The sequence below is a fragment of the Myotis nattereri genome (assembly GCF_964212035.1).
Source record: "Myotis nattereri genome assembly, chromosome: 7".
NCBI lineage: Eukaryota > Metazoa > Chordata > Mammalia > Chiroptera > Vespertilionidae > Myotis > Myotis nattereri.
In genome coordinates, this window is record NC_138082.1 from 45,832,390 (window position 1) to 45,849,348 (window position 16,959).

Sequence of the window (16,959 nt, forward strand, 5' to 3'; positions counted from 1 at the left end):
CAGGGAAACTGTTTGGGTTAAATAAACAGTTAATACATGTAAACTGCTTATAACATTGGCACATTGTACAAGTGCTCAATAAATGTTTACTACTACTGTGACTGTAGCTGCTACTATTACTAGAAGGCATTTAAAATCAGAGACAAGTAATGTTAAACTGGTATCTGACTAGGCAAGCAGCTAAGATGTAGCCTTGGTCCAGTCCTTATAACTTACCACTTGCTTGCACCACCAACCTCCAGAGCTGTTGAAAGTGGTAACAGACCTAATTATATCCTTCCATGAACTCAGAAAGCAGATCTGGAGTTGCTGCTCTTTTTCCAACCCTACCTTGCTATTCCCATTTTCAGCTTAAAAGTCTTTTAAGCCGAAACCGGTTTGGCTCAGTGGATAGAGCGTCGGCCTGCGGACTGAAGGGTCCCGGGTTCGATTCCGGTCAAGGGCATGTACCTGGGTTGCGGGCATATCCCCAGTAGGAGATGTGCAGGAGGCAGCTGATCGATGTTTCTCTCTCATCGATGTTTCTAACTCCCTATCTCTCTCCCTTCCTCTCTGTAAAAAATCAATAAAATGTATTTAAAAAAAAATAAAAAAATAAAAGTCTTTTAAAAAGTGAATTCTAAACTATCCAGATCTATAGAGACAGAAAGTAAGTTAGTGATTGCTTAGGTCTAGGGAGGATGGGAGAAAAGGTAGTGACTGCTAATTGGTTAGGAATATTTTGGTGGGAATGATGAAAATGTTCTAAGATTGATCGTGGTGATGATGGTGCAACTCTGAATATAGTAAAAACCAATCAATTATATACCTTAAATGTTTCTATGGATTTCTTTCTTTTTTTTTTTTTTTGAGAGGGAGAGGAGGAGAGAGATAAAAACATTGATTGGCTGTCTTCTGTACGCCCCCTACTGGGAATGGAGCCTGCAATCTGGATATGTGCCCTGAACTGGTGACCTATTGGTTCCTGGGTTGATGCTCTACATCTGAGCTACACTGGCAGGCTGAACTGAATACTTTAGAATAGGTCAAGTATATGGTAAATTATCTCAATAAAGCTTTTTTTTTTTAAGTGAATTCTCAAAGATGAGTGTCTGAAAGAGTGTCATTTCCAGATTTCTGTCTAGGCTAGCAAAATATGAGCAGTGTCTATTCCAGGACTCTGTAAATTAGGTGCAGTAGAAAGAAGTGGCAATTATACTAGGATCAAGCCTAATGTCTTCATTGGGTTATAAAAATATGATTATCACTACTGTGTGACTATTACCTGTCTATCTTAGAAGAGGGGTATGCCAACACACCTTTTTCCCTTTCTTTTTTCTTTTCTTTTCTTTTCTTTTCTTTTCTTTTCTTTTCTTTCCCTCTCCTCCCCTCCCCTCCCCTCCCTTCTTCTTCTTCTTCTCCTTCTCTCCTTCTCTCCTTCTCTCCTTCTCTCCTTCTCTCCTTCTCTCCTTCTCTCCTTCTCTCCTTCTCTCCTTCTCTCCTTCTCTCCTTCTCTCCTTCTCTCCTTCTCTCTCTCTCTCTCTCTCTCTCTCTCTCTCTCTCTCTCTCTCTCTCTCTCTCGTTTATTGGAGTGATACTGGTTCACAAAGCCATACAGATTTCAAGTGTACAACTCAAAACATCATCTGCACACTGCATTGTGCACCCACAGCCCAAAACAAAGTATCTTTCTGCCCCATTTATCCTCCCTTTGCCCACCTCCACCTACCCCCACCCCGCTTTTCCTCTGGCTATCACCACAGTGTTATCTGTGTCTATTGCCAGCACATCACTTTTAATGGCATCAAGACAGATAAGTGAAGGTGCAAAATGGCATTAAAAGCAGTATCTATAAAATTACATCCTACCCACTAAATTACCACAGTTTTATTTTGTTTTGATTTTTAGAGAGAGGAAAAGACAGAGAGAAACATCAACATGAGAGAAACCCATCAATTGGTTGCCTCCTGCAGGAGCCCTAAAAGGGACAGGGCTGGGGAGGAGCCTGCAACCAAGGTATGTGCCCTTGACTGGAATCGAACCCGGGACCCTTTGGTCCACAGGCCGACGCTCTATCCACTAAGCCAAACCAGCTAGGCCAGAAAGATATTTTAAATAGCAGTAAAAGGAAGCGAATAAAATAAACAGCTCCTTAAAAATAGAAATCCAAAGAGAAAACATTCTTATTTTTTAAAATATATTTTATTGATTTTTTACAGAGAGAAAGGGAGAGGGGTAGAGAGCTAGAAACATCGATGAGAGAGAAACATTGATCAGCTGCCTCCTGCACACAAGGTACATGTCCTTGACCAGAATCAAACCTGAGACCCTTCAGTCCACAGGCAGACACTCCATCCACTGAGCCAAACCGATTAGGGCAAAACAGTCTTATCTATACTAACAAAGAGCTAATATGCTAATGGTCGATACACTGGGTAATGACCAGGTCATTAGCATATTAGCTGGGGCATTGCTCTGGAGACTTGGAGACTGGGCGGAAGAGGGGAGGTGCCCGGACTCGGCGGGACCATCCCGTGCTGGGGAGGGTATAGGTGAGAGCGCATACCGCCCCCTTCACCAGTCCTTCGCCACCCCCTGCTCGCACTCTGAGTGCCCCACGGCCCACTTGCCAGGTGAAGGAGCACAGCGCAGCAGGCGGGAGGCTTCCACGCTCTCCTCTGGCACCATGACTGGGGGGAGCCACCACGTTGCTCTGGAGACTGGCCGAAGAAGCGGTGAGGCACCCAGAGAAGGCGGGACCAGCCCTAGGCGACTCGAGGGACTGAGGGCGGGGCTTGAAGCTGCCAGAGAAGGCCAGAGGGTTTGGGGACTGGGCCAGGCGGCCTGGAGCTCTGCGTGGAGAGGTTGGGGTGTCAAGGCAGGGCAGTGCCGCGTGATTTCAAATCGCGCACTGGGCTCCTAGTTTTATAATAAAACCTGTTTAAAATATGAAAGGCTCATATTCTGGTATGAATCAATATAACAAAATATAATTGTTAATATTTAAACGCACATTAAATGCCTAATCTGATATATCAATAATGAGAAATATTCAGGAAATTTGTTCCATGAAAAGACATTTTTCAATTTTAAAACATGTTAAATATATCAAAGGTGCTGAAATAATGCATAGAAAAAAAACCATGAAGGGAAATAATTTAAAGGTGAATTATGTCTAAACACCGTTCCCTACTACAACAAACCAAGGTTCCTTGGGAAAATGGCTGACTCCAGAACTAGTAGGAAATGTACAAGGTGACTCCGGAATATCTTACTGTATCAGAAAGTAACAGGCCCTCAAAATGATGACGGTACACCAAAAGGACTCAAAAGCAGGTTTGACAGGATAACTACTTGCTTAATCTGGGATCATCAAAATCAGTAACAGAAACAGATTATAACCCACTGAATTTACAAAAGAATCCTAGCCCTCGCCAGTATGGCTCAGAGGTTAGAGCATCAGCCCGAGAACCCAAGAGTCTCAGGATCAATTCCCAGATGGGGCCAGGTAACCCAACCTGGATTGCAGGTTGGGTTACCTGGCCCCAGTTGGGTTGCATGCAGGACACAACCAATCGATGTTTTTCTCTCTCTCCTCCTCCCCACCCCTTCCACTCTCTAAAAAGAAATCAATGAAAAAAATATCCTTGGGTGAGGATTAAAAAAAAAAAGAATCCTAGAGTCTATTGTTATAAACAAAGAAATACATAATGGGGAGAAGTTTTTCCTTATAGCAGAATGTCAACTAATGAATGTAGATGGTATGACAGAGTTAGAAAACCACCATTTTATAATCACAGTAAAATACTGATTAAGGCAAGAGTCAATAGTGGATTTAAAACTACTGGGTACAAGTATGATGGGAAACAGGGTATTGTTAGTCTCAGAGTATTTCCCCACAGATTTTATATATAAATAAAAAAGGAGGAACCTGGCAGACATCTCAAAACTGAGTGGCCCAAGTTAACCTCATCAACAATGAAACAAACTGTTATCATGGACTTTCTGATATAACACACTGAGAAGGACAAATACAATTTGTCACAGTACTACAAAAATATGCATTATATGAATTAATCATGAAGAAACAATCAAACTAATCCAAAATGAAGATTTACAACACTAACCTATACTCTACAAAAATGTCAGTTCTGAAAAACAAAGAAAGCTTGAAGAACTGTTTCAGATTAATGGAGAATAAAGATATGTGACAACTAAATGTAATATGTGATTCTAGACTGGGTCCAGGATAGAGAAAAAAAGCTATAAAAGAATTGCTGAAAATCAACTGGCAAAATTTGAAATGTGAACTCCGTATTAGAAAATAGTACTGTAATGTAGCAATGGTAAATTTCCTGAGTCTTACTAATTCTACTACAGTTAGTGTCCTTGTTTTTAGGAACTCCACACTAAAGAACTTAGGAGTAAGGAGTCAAGATAGTATCTGTAACCTACTCTCAAATGGCTCCACAACAACATACTGATATAGAGGGTGGGGCAAAAATAGACTTACAGTTGTTCGTATGGAAAATAATACAATTAATAAATAAATAATAATACAAGAATAAACTTTGTGCTTCCTGTACTCACAAATGTGAACCTATGTTTGCCCCACCCTGAATTTATATAAGAAGAGAGAATGATTGCCTGGTAGGTGTTGCTCAGTGGTTGAGCATCATTAACCCATGAATCAGGAGGTCACAGTTTGATTGCCATCAGGGTACATGACCAGGTTTCGGGCACCACCATCAGTAGGGGGTGTGCAGAAGGCAGCATATCAATGTTTCTTTCTCATTGATGTTTCTATCTTTCCTTTCCTCTCTCTGAAAATCAATAAAAACATAGTTTTAAAAAACATTCTTTTTTTTTAAAAGGAGAGTGATTAAAGCAAATATAGCTGAATGTTAACAACTAGTGAATCAAGATAAAGGATATACAGAGCACTATTCTTGCAACTTTCTGCAAAGTTTTTTTCAAAATTCAGTTTTTTAAAAAGGTAATTGACTATTCTAATAATGTAATGAAGGTATAGGAAATTAAAGCATTGTGCTGAATATTCCAAGACATACCTTTAAAGTTGCTTTTAAAAATAAATTTCTCTCTACTGCTTACTTCCTTGTCATAGAATAATAATTTGAGCTTTCTTGCTTTAGAAGGGAGGGTGTATTTTGCACTAGAAGCAGCATACCAAAGTGGTAGTTAGAAAAAGTAGTAGTTTTGAATATGGGCTCTGCAGTCAGATTGCCTGAATCTGAATTTCAGTCTTTCATATGTTTAGGCAACTATCCAGTTAGACCAATGTACACTGTAACAAATGATAATACTACATGGTATCACTAAGACTATAGTGAGAATTAAATGAGATAATGCATCTATGGCACTAAATAATAGATAGTAAATTGGTGTCTCAATGTCAAAAATGCCATTCTAATATATATTTTAAAATAAATGACATGAAAAATAACAGGTAAGAAAATAAAGTCTGATTTCTAATTTTTTTTAAAGAAATAGAATTTTTTTTGTCATACTAATTAGACAAACATCTTATTATGTTACTTACTCATCCCCAAAGAGTTGATGGGTATATTCAGGAAAGAAAGTTCTAATATCATTCTCAAGATCTTCGGGGAAACGAACTGTTTAAAAGAAAAAAATGTAGAGATATTAAAGATATTAAATTAAAGATATTAAAGGTTATTTCCATTTCAAGAATTTCACTATATAGTCAATATTGTTCTTACTTAAAGTTGTTGCTTTTCCATTACATGACTTATAATGAATTCTCATGAGACAAATGAACAATGAAAATCAAAAAATCACTCTGAGTACTTTAGTACCAAAAACCTACTGATTCGGTGGCCGGAGAGAGGTCAATATGGGGAAAAGGAAACATGTAATACTATATGTAATATTTTAAACAATAAAGAATTAAAAATAAGTAAATAAAGAAATGAATCAACAAAAATTAAAAAAAAAAGAAAATAATACCTACTGATTCTAAGAATAAGAAAACTAGGTATGACAGAGGCATCTGATTTAGTTTTTATTTTTCTGTATGTTCATACACAATGCAAAAATTAAACAAAACCAAAAAAGACACTTTGAGATACGAAAAAGTTTCAACATCAAGGAAACAAAAACAGAATCTATAGGAAGCATTGAGAACAACAATAATCTGAGTTGATGAAGCCCATATCATCACATCCATTCTTTATGACTGCAATGCTGTTTCTAGTTTTGGGGTTATTTTGCTATTAAAAATAACTCTGTGCCCTGGCTAGGTGGCTCAGTTAGTTGGAGCGATGTCCCATATACCAAAAGGTTACCGGTTTGATTCTCGGCAAGGGCACATACCTATGTTGCTGATCCCTGGTTGGGGTGCGGAGGCAATTGATTGATGTTTCTCTTTGATGTTTATCCCTCCCCACTTTTTCTCTCCCTACCTCTGTCTCTAAAAAATCAATAAAAACATATCCTTAAGTAAGGATTAAAAATAAATAACACTGCAATGACATTTTATATATAATACCTTGCTGTACTTTTACAATATACACAAGGTAAATTCCTGGCAGTAGAAATGCTTAGTGAAAGTACTAAAATATTTTTCATAAATACTACTTAAATGCCCTCTAAAAATACTGTAACAGTTTATATACCCACCAGCAGCTTTTAAGCTCCTGTTTCCCACATCCTTGACAATACTCTATACCTTCAACTTTAATTTCTACCAGTCCAAAATGGAAATGGGAATCCTGTTACTTGTATTTGTAGGTACTGTGAATACTGATATTATTTTTTTTATTTTTTAAATGTATTTTATTGATTTTTTACAGAGAGGAAGGGAGAGAGATAGAGAGTTAGAAACATCGATGAGAGAGAAACAACGATCAGCCGCCTCCTGCACACCTCCCACTGGGGATATGCCCGCAACCCAGGTACATGCCCTTGGCCGGAATCGAACCCGGGACCCTTCAGTCCGCAGGCCGACGCTCTATCCACTGAGCCAAACCGGTTCCGGCAATACTGATATTATTGAACAGTTTCCCAATATAATTTATCTTATGAAGAAAAATTTTACAAAAAAAATCCTTAAGCAATTGAAGAATGAAAAAAGATGAGTTGTAGATGAAAAATTGCTAATACTCTCCTCACAAAGCAAGTCACTTGCAGGGTACCAAAGTATCATCTAACAGCTTACTGATTTACAGAAGAAAAGATCTGTAGAGATCTGGCACTTAACACCTTTCCAAGGGATCTTAGAATTAATTCATTATTGGACAGACCAACATAATGTGTCTCCTAATTTAATGCAATATAATGTATACACCATCACCTATAAAGTTTTCTTTCCAAAAATATTTTAGATCTAAACCAGCTTTACTGTCTTCCACTTTACAAGAAATAGAGGGCCCCTCCTACCCGGTTTGGCTCAGTGGATAGAGCGTAGGCCTGCGGACTGAAGGGTCCCAGGTTCGATTCCAGTCAAGGGCACATGCCTGGGTTGCGAGCTCAATCCCCAGGGGGGCGGGGGGGGGGGGGGGCGTGCAGAAGGCAGCCAGTCAATGATTCTCTCTCATCATTGATGTTTCAATCTCTCTCTCCCTTCCTCTCTGAAATCAATATAAAATATATATATTTTTAAAAAAGAAATATAGAGGGTAGGGGAGTAAGTTACAAACTACCAAAAGGAAATAAAAATATCCAGAATGTACATACTGAATAAAGAAATTGAAAAAGATACAAATAAATCGGAGCACATATTGTGCTCATGGATAGGAAGAATTAACATCATTAAAATGTCCATTCTACCCAAACCTATCTATAGATTCAATGCAATGCCTATCAAAATACCAAAGGCATTTTTCAAGAACAGAATAATCCAAAAATTTATATGGAACCACTAAAGACCCCAAATAGCCACAGCAATCTTGAAAAAGAAAGAAGTTGGAGGTACCATGCTTCCTGACATTAAACTATACTATAAGACTATAGTAATAAAAACAGCATGGTGCTGGCATAATGACACATAGATCAATGGAACAGAATAGAGAGCCCAGAAATAAAATCATGCCTTAATGGTCAATTAATATATGACAAAGGAGATAAGAACATATAATAGGGTAAATATAGTCTATTCAATAAATGATGTTGGGAAAATTGGACAGATACATGCAAAAAAATAAAAGCAAAACCACCTTTTTATACTATACCAGAGGCCTGATTCGTGCTCCTTAGTGCTCCCACAGAGGTGGGAGAGGCTCCTGCCACGGCAGTTGCTCTTGCCAGCCATGAGCCCGGTTTCTGGCTGAGCGGCACTCCCCCTGTGAGAGTGCACTGACCACCAGGGGGCAGCTTCTGCATTCATCATCTGCCCCCTGGTGGTACGCATCATAGAGACCAGTTGTTCTGGTCGATCCGCTGTAACGGTCCCTTAGGCTTTTATTATATAGACTAGAGACCCGGTGCACAAAAATTTGTGTACTCGGGGCGGGGAGAGGGGATCTCTCAGCCCGGCCTGTGCCCTCTCCCAGTCTGGGACCCCTCGGGAGAAAACACCCTGCTGGCTTAGGCCTGCTCCCCGGTGGCAGAGGGCAGGCCCAATCCCTAGGTGCAGCCCCTGGTCGGGCTCAGTGCAGGGCCGATTGGGGAGTTGGGGCACCACCCCGTCATGCACAGAGCAGGGCGGATTGGGAGGTTGCGATGCCACCCCTAGTCACGCTCAGGGTAGGGCCGATTGGGGGGTTGGGGCACTGCCCCGTCACACTCAAGGCAGGGTCGATAGGGAGGTTGCGGCGCCACCCCCTGTCACGCACAGAGCAGGGCTGATCAGGGGGTTGGGGCGCTGCCCCCTATCACACACAGAGCAGGGCCCATCAGGGGGGTTGGGGCTCTGTACCCTGTCACACACAGAGCAGGGCCGATCAGGGGGTTGAGGAGCTTCACCCTGTCATGCACAGAGCAGGGCCCATCAGGGGGTTGGGGAGCTCACCCCTGTCACGCACAGAGCAGGGCCGATCAGGGGGTTGAGGAGCTCCCCCCGTCACTCACAGAGCAGGGCCGATCAGGGGGTTGGGGCACCGCACCCTGTCACACACAGAGCCGCAGGGCGATCAGGGGGTTGGGGAGCTCCCCCCTGTCACGAACAGAGCAGGGCGGATAGGGAGGTTGTGGCCCCGCCCCCTGTCACACACAGAGCTGCAGGGCGATCAGGGGGTTTGGGTGCTGCCTGCTGTCACGCTGATCCCGGTGCTGGGAGGCCTCGCTGCTCCGCTGATCCCAGTGCTGGGAGGCATATTACCCTTTTACTATATAGGATAGAAGCCTGGTGCACGGGTGGGGGCCGGCTGGTTTGCCCTGAAGGGTGTCCTGGATCAGGGTGGGGGTCCTGCTTGGGTGCCTGGCCAGCCTGGGTGAGGGGATGATGGCTGTTTGCATCTGGTCACACACCCTTCAGGGTGGGGGTCCCCACTGGGGTGCTTGGCCAGCCTGGGTGAGAGGCTGAGGGCCGTTTTCAAGCTGGCGGGTGACTGAAGCTCCCAACCTGTCCTTTTTTCCTTTTTTTTTATTCTGGGCTAGCTTTAGCTCTGAGGCTCGGCTCCAGCTATGAGACCTCCGCTGCTGAAAGCAGGTTTCTGGCCTTTGTTTACCTTCTGTATTTGAAACAATGTTGCGGTCCTGCTGGCTGAAGCCCGGGGTTTTGTTTGGCTTCTATATTTGTTACAATGTTGCTTAGAGTGCAGCTGAGAGGCCGGCAAGGCAGGCGGGGAAGCTTGGCTTCCTCCGTCACTGAAGCAAGCAAGCCTCCCTGTTCGTGTCAGCTGCCTGACTGCCGGCCGCCATCTTGGCTTCCAGTTAATTTGCATATCTCGCTGATTAGCCAATGGGAAGGGTAGCGGTCGTACGCTAATTACCATGTTTCTCTTTTATTAGATAGGATATTTATGGTTTGGGTTTGATTAGATTTTAAATATAAGAATCCAAGAGAAACTTTTTATAACCAATGTATATGCTTTATAAAGGATTCTTTTAATATCCAGTTAAGTGGAGTTTTTATATTAGACATTTTATTACATGAAAACTTGTTCACTGCATAACCTTCAACCATGATGTGCTTATTTCTAAAATGTTGCCCAAATGTTCCTGGGATTATACATTGAGAAGATACTAAGGGCTATATTTGAGAGAGATTAGAATAAAAGTTATCTTCTCAAAAGAGGGTTTTTAAGGCAAAAGGCCCTAGGCCTAGACAACAGGAACAAACAACTGGTGCCAAGGGCACAAAGAATAGAGTTAGTCCTTTTAATAAACACGGGACAATTGTGAGTTTTCTATTCTCATTAAATAACCCTCAATACTTACATAAGTATAGCAATTACTATGAGAGAAATGAAACTAAATCTCTAAGTATGCCTATTCATTCTGGACATTTCACATAAATGGAATCATATAATATGTGGCCTTTTGCTTCTGGCTTCTTTCACTTAGTATGTTTTCAAGGTTCATTGGTGTTGTAGCAGGTATCAGTACTTCATTCCTTTTTGTAGCTGAATAATACTCTACTGGATGAATATACCATATTAGTTTATCCATTCACCAGTTAATGGACATTTGGGATGCTTCCACTTTAGGGTTATTTTGAATATTGCTGCTACTAACGTTTATGTACTACAGTTTTTTCTGTGACCAATGTTGTATGCCAACACTGGATATAGTCTTCAGGAGTAGTCACACAAAAAATAACATGTTACTAATAATATTATTATGTAGTTGTCACTTGAACATTAACTGTGTGTCAGGCAATTTGCTAATAATTTTATAATCATTACTAGAGGCCTGGTGCACAAATTTGTGCACAGGTGGAGTCCCTCAGCCTGGCTGGCAATCGGGGCTGTCTTGCCCAGTCCTGATCAGGGCCGATCCAGGGCTGGCCAGCTGGGGGGAGGGACTGCAGGAGGTTGGCCGGCTGCAGGAGGTTGGCTGTGGGAGCGCACTGACCACCAGGGGGCAGCTCCTGCACTAAGCATCTGCCCCCTGGTGATCAGTGTGGATCATAGCAACCTGCTGACCGGTTGTTCGTTTGTAACAGTTGCTAAGGCTCCTATATATAGATTGCAGTTAATCCTCACAAGAGTTATTGAACGTTCATTTCATAGATGAATGATGCAAAAAGGACTAATTTGCTCAAGGTTATACAGTTGTTTAGTGGGTTTAAAGCTGAACACGCACACAAGTTCGTATAGATAAACACAAGAATAATTATTGGAGAATTATTTTTAATAACGAGAGGAGAAGCAATCCCTAATAGGGAATCCTAGCTTATATAATAAAAAGGTAACATGCAAATCGACCGAACTGCAGAACAACTGATCGCTATGACATGCACTGACCACTAGGGGCAGACACAGGGGAGCACCGCTCAGCCACAAGCCGGGCTGATGGCTGGCGAGTGCAGCAGCCTGCCTCCACGGCAGCACTAAGAATGTCCGACTGCGGCTTGTCCTGCTCCCTATGGGCCTAAGCCATCAGTCAGACAACCCCTGAGGGCTCCCGAACTGTGTGCGAAAGGGCGCAGGCCGGGCAGAGGGATCCCCAACCCCCAGTGCATGAATGTCGTGCACCGGGCTTCTAGTACTTAAATAAGTTATGATACAGTCATAGTGTACTATATACTTAAAAGAATAGGATAGATCTATATGTTATTTACAGAAAATGATATTCAAGACATTGTTAAGCTAAATAATAAAAGAGCCTAACCACAGGCTCCTGGTTTTAGAAAAATAACATCTGTACAAGGAAAAAATTTATATCAGTATTATCTTTTACCTTATTTGTCATTTTCTTTGTATTTCTATTATGTTTGTATTGTTTAAATGACAGAAGTTGACATTTATTGAGAATTTCTAAAAGTTAAGTTATTCAAACACTTTACTTGTGTTTAACCTTTCATTTAATCTTTACAACTACTATAAAGTAAATACTAGCAACTCCATTTTAAAGATTAGGAAATGGGGACATAAAGTGATTGAACCAGGACTTACGAGTATATAATTAAACAGTGTTACTGAAGCATAATTTATATACCATACAACTCACTTGTTTTAAGTGTATAATTCAATAATTTTTAGTAAATTTAAAATTGTGTAACCTTGGTCACAATCTCATTTTAAAACGCTGCCATGATTCCCCAAAGAAATCCCATGCTCATTTTCAGTCATCTCTGTTCCCACCTTCAACCCCAGGCAATCACTAATCAATTTCCTGTTATAGAATTGGCTTTTCCAAACATTTCATACAAAAAGAATCATACAGGATATGGGGTAGTTTTTTTGGTGTTTTTATTTTTGGTCTGGTTCTACTTAGAATGTTTTTGAGGTTCATCCATGTTTCAGCATTATCAGACCTTCATTCCTTTTTATTCTCACGTAATATTCTATCATATAGATATACGTACCACACTTTATCTGTTTACTAATTGATAGATATCTGGGTTGTTTCCATTGTTTGGCTATTGTGAATAATGCTGCTATGAACATTCATGTATGAATTTTTATATGGACATTTGTTTTCATTCCTTTTGGGTAGATACCTAGGAGTAGAATTTCTGGGTCATTTAATAAATTCATATGTTTAGCTTTTTTAAGAACTTGCCAAACGGTTTTCCAAAGTAGTTGTATTATTTTACACTCCCTTCTACATTATATGAGTGTTTTTTCACATCCTCACCAACACTTACTGCCTATTATTTTTATAAGAAAGAGTAAAGGTAAATATTTTAAAGAAGCTGAGACCACTTATTCCTGTCACTTTTTGCCACACTGTACTTCCTATATGTAAATTTTGCCACCTCTCAAACATCTACCCACTCCATGACATAAATCGACTGAATAAAATCTGAGTATGTTCAATAAATGCAGAAAACTATATTTACACAAACAACTGCTCTTACATGAAATTCTACTTCAAAGATTAAATTATATATAGACACACAGTACATACATAATACCACGTAAAAATGGCATACATACCTAATTTTAGTTCAATTGCTGTGTTGGTATTACATTTGTACTCTGCTAGTTTCTTCTCCTCTGCACTTTTGTACTCAACCAAAAATTTCTCCATAGCACCAAATCCTAAGAGAAAGATTTTTAAAGGTCTGGTTGAAAATGGTTTAAATAGGCAAACCTAAAAATAGGGTTGTTATTAGAAGTGAAACAAAAGTAAGATTTAAAGCATTTTTATAGATCATAAAAGTATAGATCATTGTTCACATCCTCCTAAATAAATGTACTAAGTATGAGTGCCTCATTTATAAAACATCATTTGAGATAAAGGCTTATGAAGCAGCGCTGCTTTACATAAATGAGTACACCTGAAAATTAACATGACAAATTACTGACATTTCTGAATATTTAATAGTAGTATAAATTTCCTACTAGGATTTATGCCTATGTAGCCTTTTTAAAAGAAATATAAAAAGGATGCCACTGCTCCACTAAGAAATAAAATGAGAATGTCCTTTGATAATTACAATAACATTTCATTTCTAATACTGGAAAAATTATACCCAGAGTACTTCCAGACCATTAAAAAAACTATGAACTGATAATGCATAGATTATCTCAGAAAGGATACACAAGAAACTGGTAACCATGGTTAACTCTAGGATATGAGAAGGAATGGGGATAAGGTTAGGAAAGAAAAATTTCATTGTATTACAAATATTTTTTTACCATCTGTGCAGTCATAAATTATTTCAGCTACTGGAATAACCAAATGGTTTTATAACATGGCTAGCCATCAAGATATATAACAATTAATGAAAGAAATCATTATCAAGAGGAACTTTCAAGCAAAGATGACAATAAGTCTCCTGACAAAATAAATATCCAAGTTAGTAAAAATTCAGGGGGAAAAATCATGAGCAGAAACAAAAGGGGTACAGTGACATGCCATACTACTTCAATAAGTGGTTAAAACACATACACAGAAAATGGGGAACACCTGAGGCAATTACAGATTAATGATTTGGAATCAGAATTCCTGCATTCAAATCCAGTCTTCACCACTCATTTACTTCATCGGTGAATTACTTCCTCGGACCTCTCCGACCCTAATCTATAAAACTGAGAGGACAGAACCCACCTCGAAGAATTTATGTATAATCTAAGCAACTAAATTTAACTTGTGAAACCCCACATTAGCTTAATCCCCACAATTCTCTAATACAAGTCGATACTATATCAAGTCCCATGTCATACTCAAAAACTCGGGCTTAGAAAGAGGTGTACTTGCTTAATTAAGAGCACCCCACTACTACAGGCGAAGCTGCGATTCCCATTCAGGTGTAATTCCCATAACATGTATACCCTACAGTATCCATGTTCCCCCTCTCTTGCAGCACCAGGGAACTCAATGATCCCACGGCTCTTCCTTAAACGGCTGTAGAGCTCAAGCTACAGCCTGTCTATCCAGCACATCCACAAAAGTGTCGTGAGTGCTCGCTTCGGCAGCACATATACTAAAATTGGAACGATACAGAGAAGATTAGCATGGCCCCTGCGCAAGGATGACACGCAAATTCGTGAAGCGTTCCATATTTAAAAGAAAGAAAGAAAGAAAGAAAGAAAGAAAGAAAGAAAGAAAGAAAGAAAAGGAAAAAGGGGAAAAAATAATAAAAAAAATAATAAAAGAAAGTGTCGTGAGACTACTACGAAGGCACTGGGAACAGAGATCATAAACTGTTCATCACGTCAAAAGATATGTAATTGGGGTGGGGGGAGGCATAATAGTCACATCAAAACAGTCTTCATACACGTACAGACATCATTATTAGATGTTGTTCTTAAATGTTGTAAAGGAGACTCAATAAATTGGAGAGCAGAATAGAATGACCACGAGAGAATTACATTATAGTAGACACACTCTAAAAAGAGGTTAGGGCTTTAGGCGCAGGGATCGTGAGAGAACTTCTTTCTCCAAGGAAATCTACACCCATCCCAGAGATGCGAAAGTGTGAGAGGCGAAGGAGACGGCAAAGTCAGCCAACACTCAAGTGAGAGCCCCCGTGCAGGGCAAGGCAGCAGCGCGCTAGCGCTTAGGGTGAGGGCAGCGGCAGGCGGCGGACCTGGGGAGGAGGATCTGAGTCTTCAGATCAACTGGCGGGAACCGAACCTGCCTGGGGGAGCCGAGGCAGCAGCGGGCGAAAGGAGCGAGAAGAGAAACAGGCCTCAGAGCACCTGGCCCCTTACACCCCGAATCGCGACGCTTTCCCCCCCCTGCCTCCCCGTCGCTCCGCCGGGGGTCAAGTTCTTCGCAGAAGGCGCCGAACCCTGAGCAGCTGGGGGCGGGGGCGCACACCTCGACCCATAAGAAGCTGCGCTGGGAGTTCCGCGCCCGCAGCCCGAAGCAGGCCTTCTGGAACCCAGGCCGGAGCCCGAGAGTTCCGAGCGGGCACTGTCACCCCGGCCTCGGCATTCTCTCCCAAACCTGCCGGCCCCCTCCCCTTGGTAAACTTTTCCCGGGAACTTACCCGCCATTTCCGAGCTGGGAGCACCCGCGGCCGAGGAAGGACGAATCAACCCGCGCGCTCCCTGGCCGGAAGTGAGCGCGTTGAACGATGCCTTTCCCCTGCCCACCAATGGGAGGAGGAGGCTCGGCGCGCGGGGCGGCGGAAGCAGCTCAGAAGGCGGGACTTACGCCGCCGGGAATGCTCCGGCCGCTGCCTGGCCGCCGCGGGTGCCGTCAGCCGTTCTGTAGGCCTGAAGTAGAGAAGGAGGCCGTAAAAGGGACCGTCTATTTAGCCCTGGGAACGTTTCTTGAGGTTAATTTGAATAATATACTTTATGGCTTTCTGTCCCGCCCCCCCGCCCCCCCCATCCGGCGATGTTTTGGAGACGGAGAGAAAAACTCTCCTTGGCCTGAAGGATAGATAGATCCAAACACCTGCACCCTCGTTTAGAATGTAGGACTTGAGTTGAAGTTGCGGGAGAAATTTTCACTTACTTTACTTGTTTCTTTTTTTTTTTTTCCAGTTAAATCTTTATTGTTCAGATTATGACATTAGTTACTCTTTTTTCCCACCATAACTCCCCTCCACCCAATTCCCACCCCACCCTCCGCTCTCACTCCCCACCCACTGTCCTCATCCATAGGTGCACGATTTTTGTCCAGTCTCTTCCCGCATTCCCCACACCCCTCCCCCCCCCCCCAAGAATAGTCAGTCCATTCCCTTTCTATGTCCCTGATTCTATTACAATCACCAGTTCATTCTGTTCATCAGATTATTTATTCACTTGATTCTTAGATTCACTTGTTGATAGATGCGTATTTGTTGTTCATAATTTGTATCCTTACCTTTTTCTTCCTCTTCCTCTTCTTAAAGGATACCTTTCAGCATTTCATATAATACTGGTTTGGTGGTGATGAACTCCTTTAGCTTTTCCTTATCTGTGAAGCTGTTTATCTAACCTTCAATTCTGAATGATAGCTTTGCTGGATAAAGTAATCTTGGTTGTAGGTTCTTGGTATTCATCACTTAGAATATTTCTTGCCACTCCCTTCTGGCCTGCAAAGTTTCTGTTGAGAAATCTGCTGACAGTCGTATGGGTATTCCCTTGTAGGTAACTGAGTTTCTTTCTCTTGCTGCTTTTAGGATTCTCTCTTTATCTTTTGCTCTTGGCATTTTAATGATGATGTGTCTTGGTGTGGTCCTCTTTGGATTCCTTTTGTTTGGGGTTCTCTGCGGTTCCTGGACTTGTAAGTCTATTTCTTTCACCAGGTAGGGGAAGTTTTCTGTCACTATTTCTTCAAATAGGTTTTCAATATCTTGCTCTCTCTCATCTTCTGGCACCCCTATAATTTGGATGTTGGTACACTTGAAGCTGTCCCAGGAGCTCCTTACACTATCTTTGTGTTTTTGGATTCTTTTTTCATTTTGCTTTTCCAGTTGGGTGTTTTTTGCTTCTTTGTATTTCAAATCTT

The 16,959-nt window shown here is 41.4% G+C and overlaps 2 protein-coding genes across 4 annotated transcripts in view; one reads left to right on the plus strand and one right to left on the minus strand.

The window, feature by feature from the left end:
• The window catches only part of HAT1 (histone acetyltransferase 1), a 49,415-nt gene extending 33,850 nt beyond the window's left edge, over window positions 1–15,565 (minus strand). The window contains exons 1-3 of the mRNA XM_081095165.1: window positions 15,509–15,565; window positions 13,005–13,109; window positions 5,540–5,615 (exon numbers count right to left, since the gene is read on the minus strand). Coding sequence (XP_080951291.1) covers window positions 5,540–5,615; window positions 13,005–13,109; window positions 15,509–15,515 — 188 coding nt within the window. The 5' untranslated portion in view covers window positions 15,516–15,565. The remainder of the gene's footprint in view (window positions 1–5,539; window positions 5,616–13,004; window positions 13,110–15,508) is intronic.
• Window positions 1–16,959, plus strand: part of SLC25A12 (solute carrier family 25 member 12) — a 171,523-nt gene that overhangs the window by 45,756 nt on the left and 108,808 nt on the right. The gene's annotated exons all lie outside the window — the stretch shown is intronic.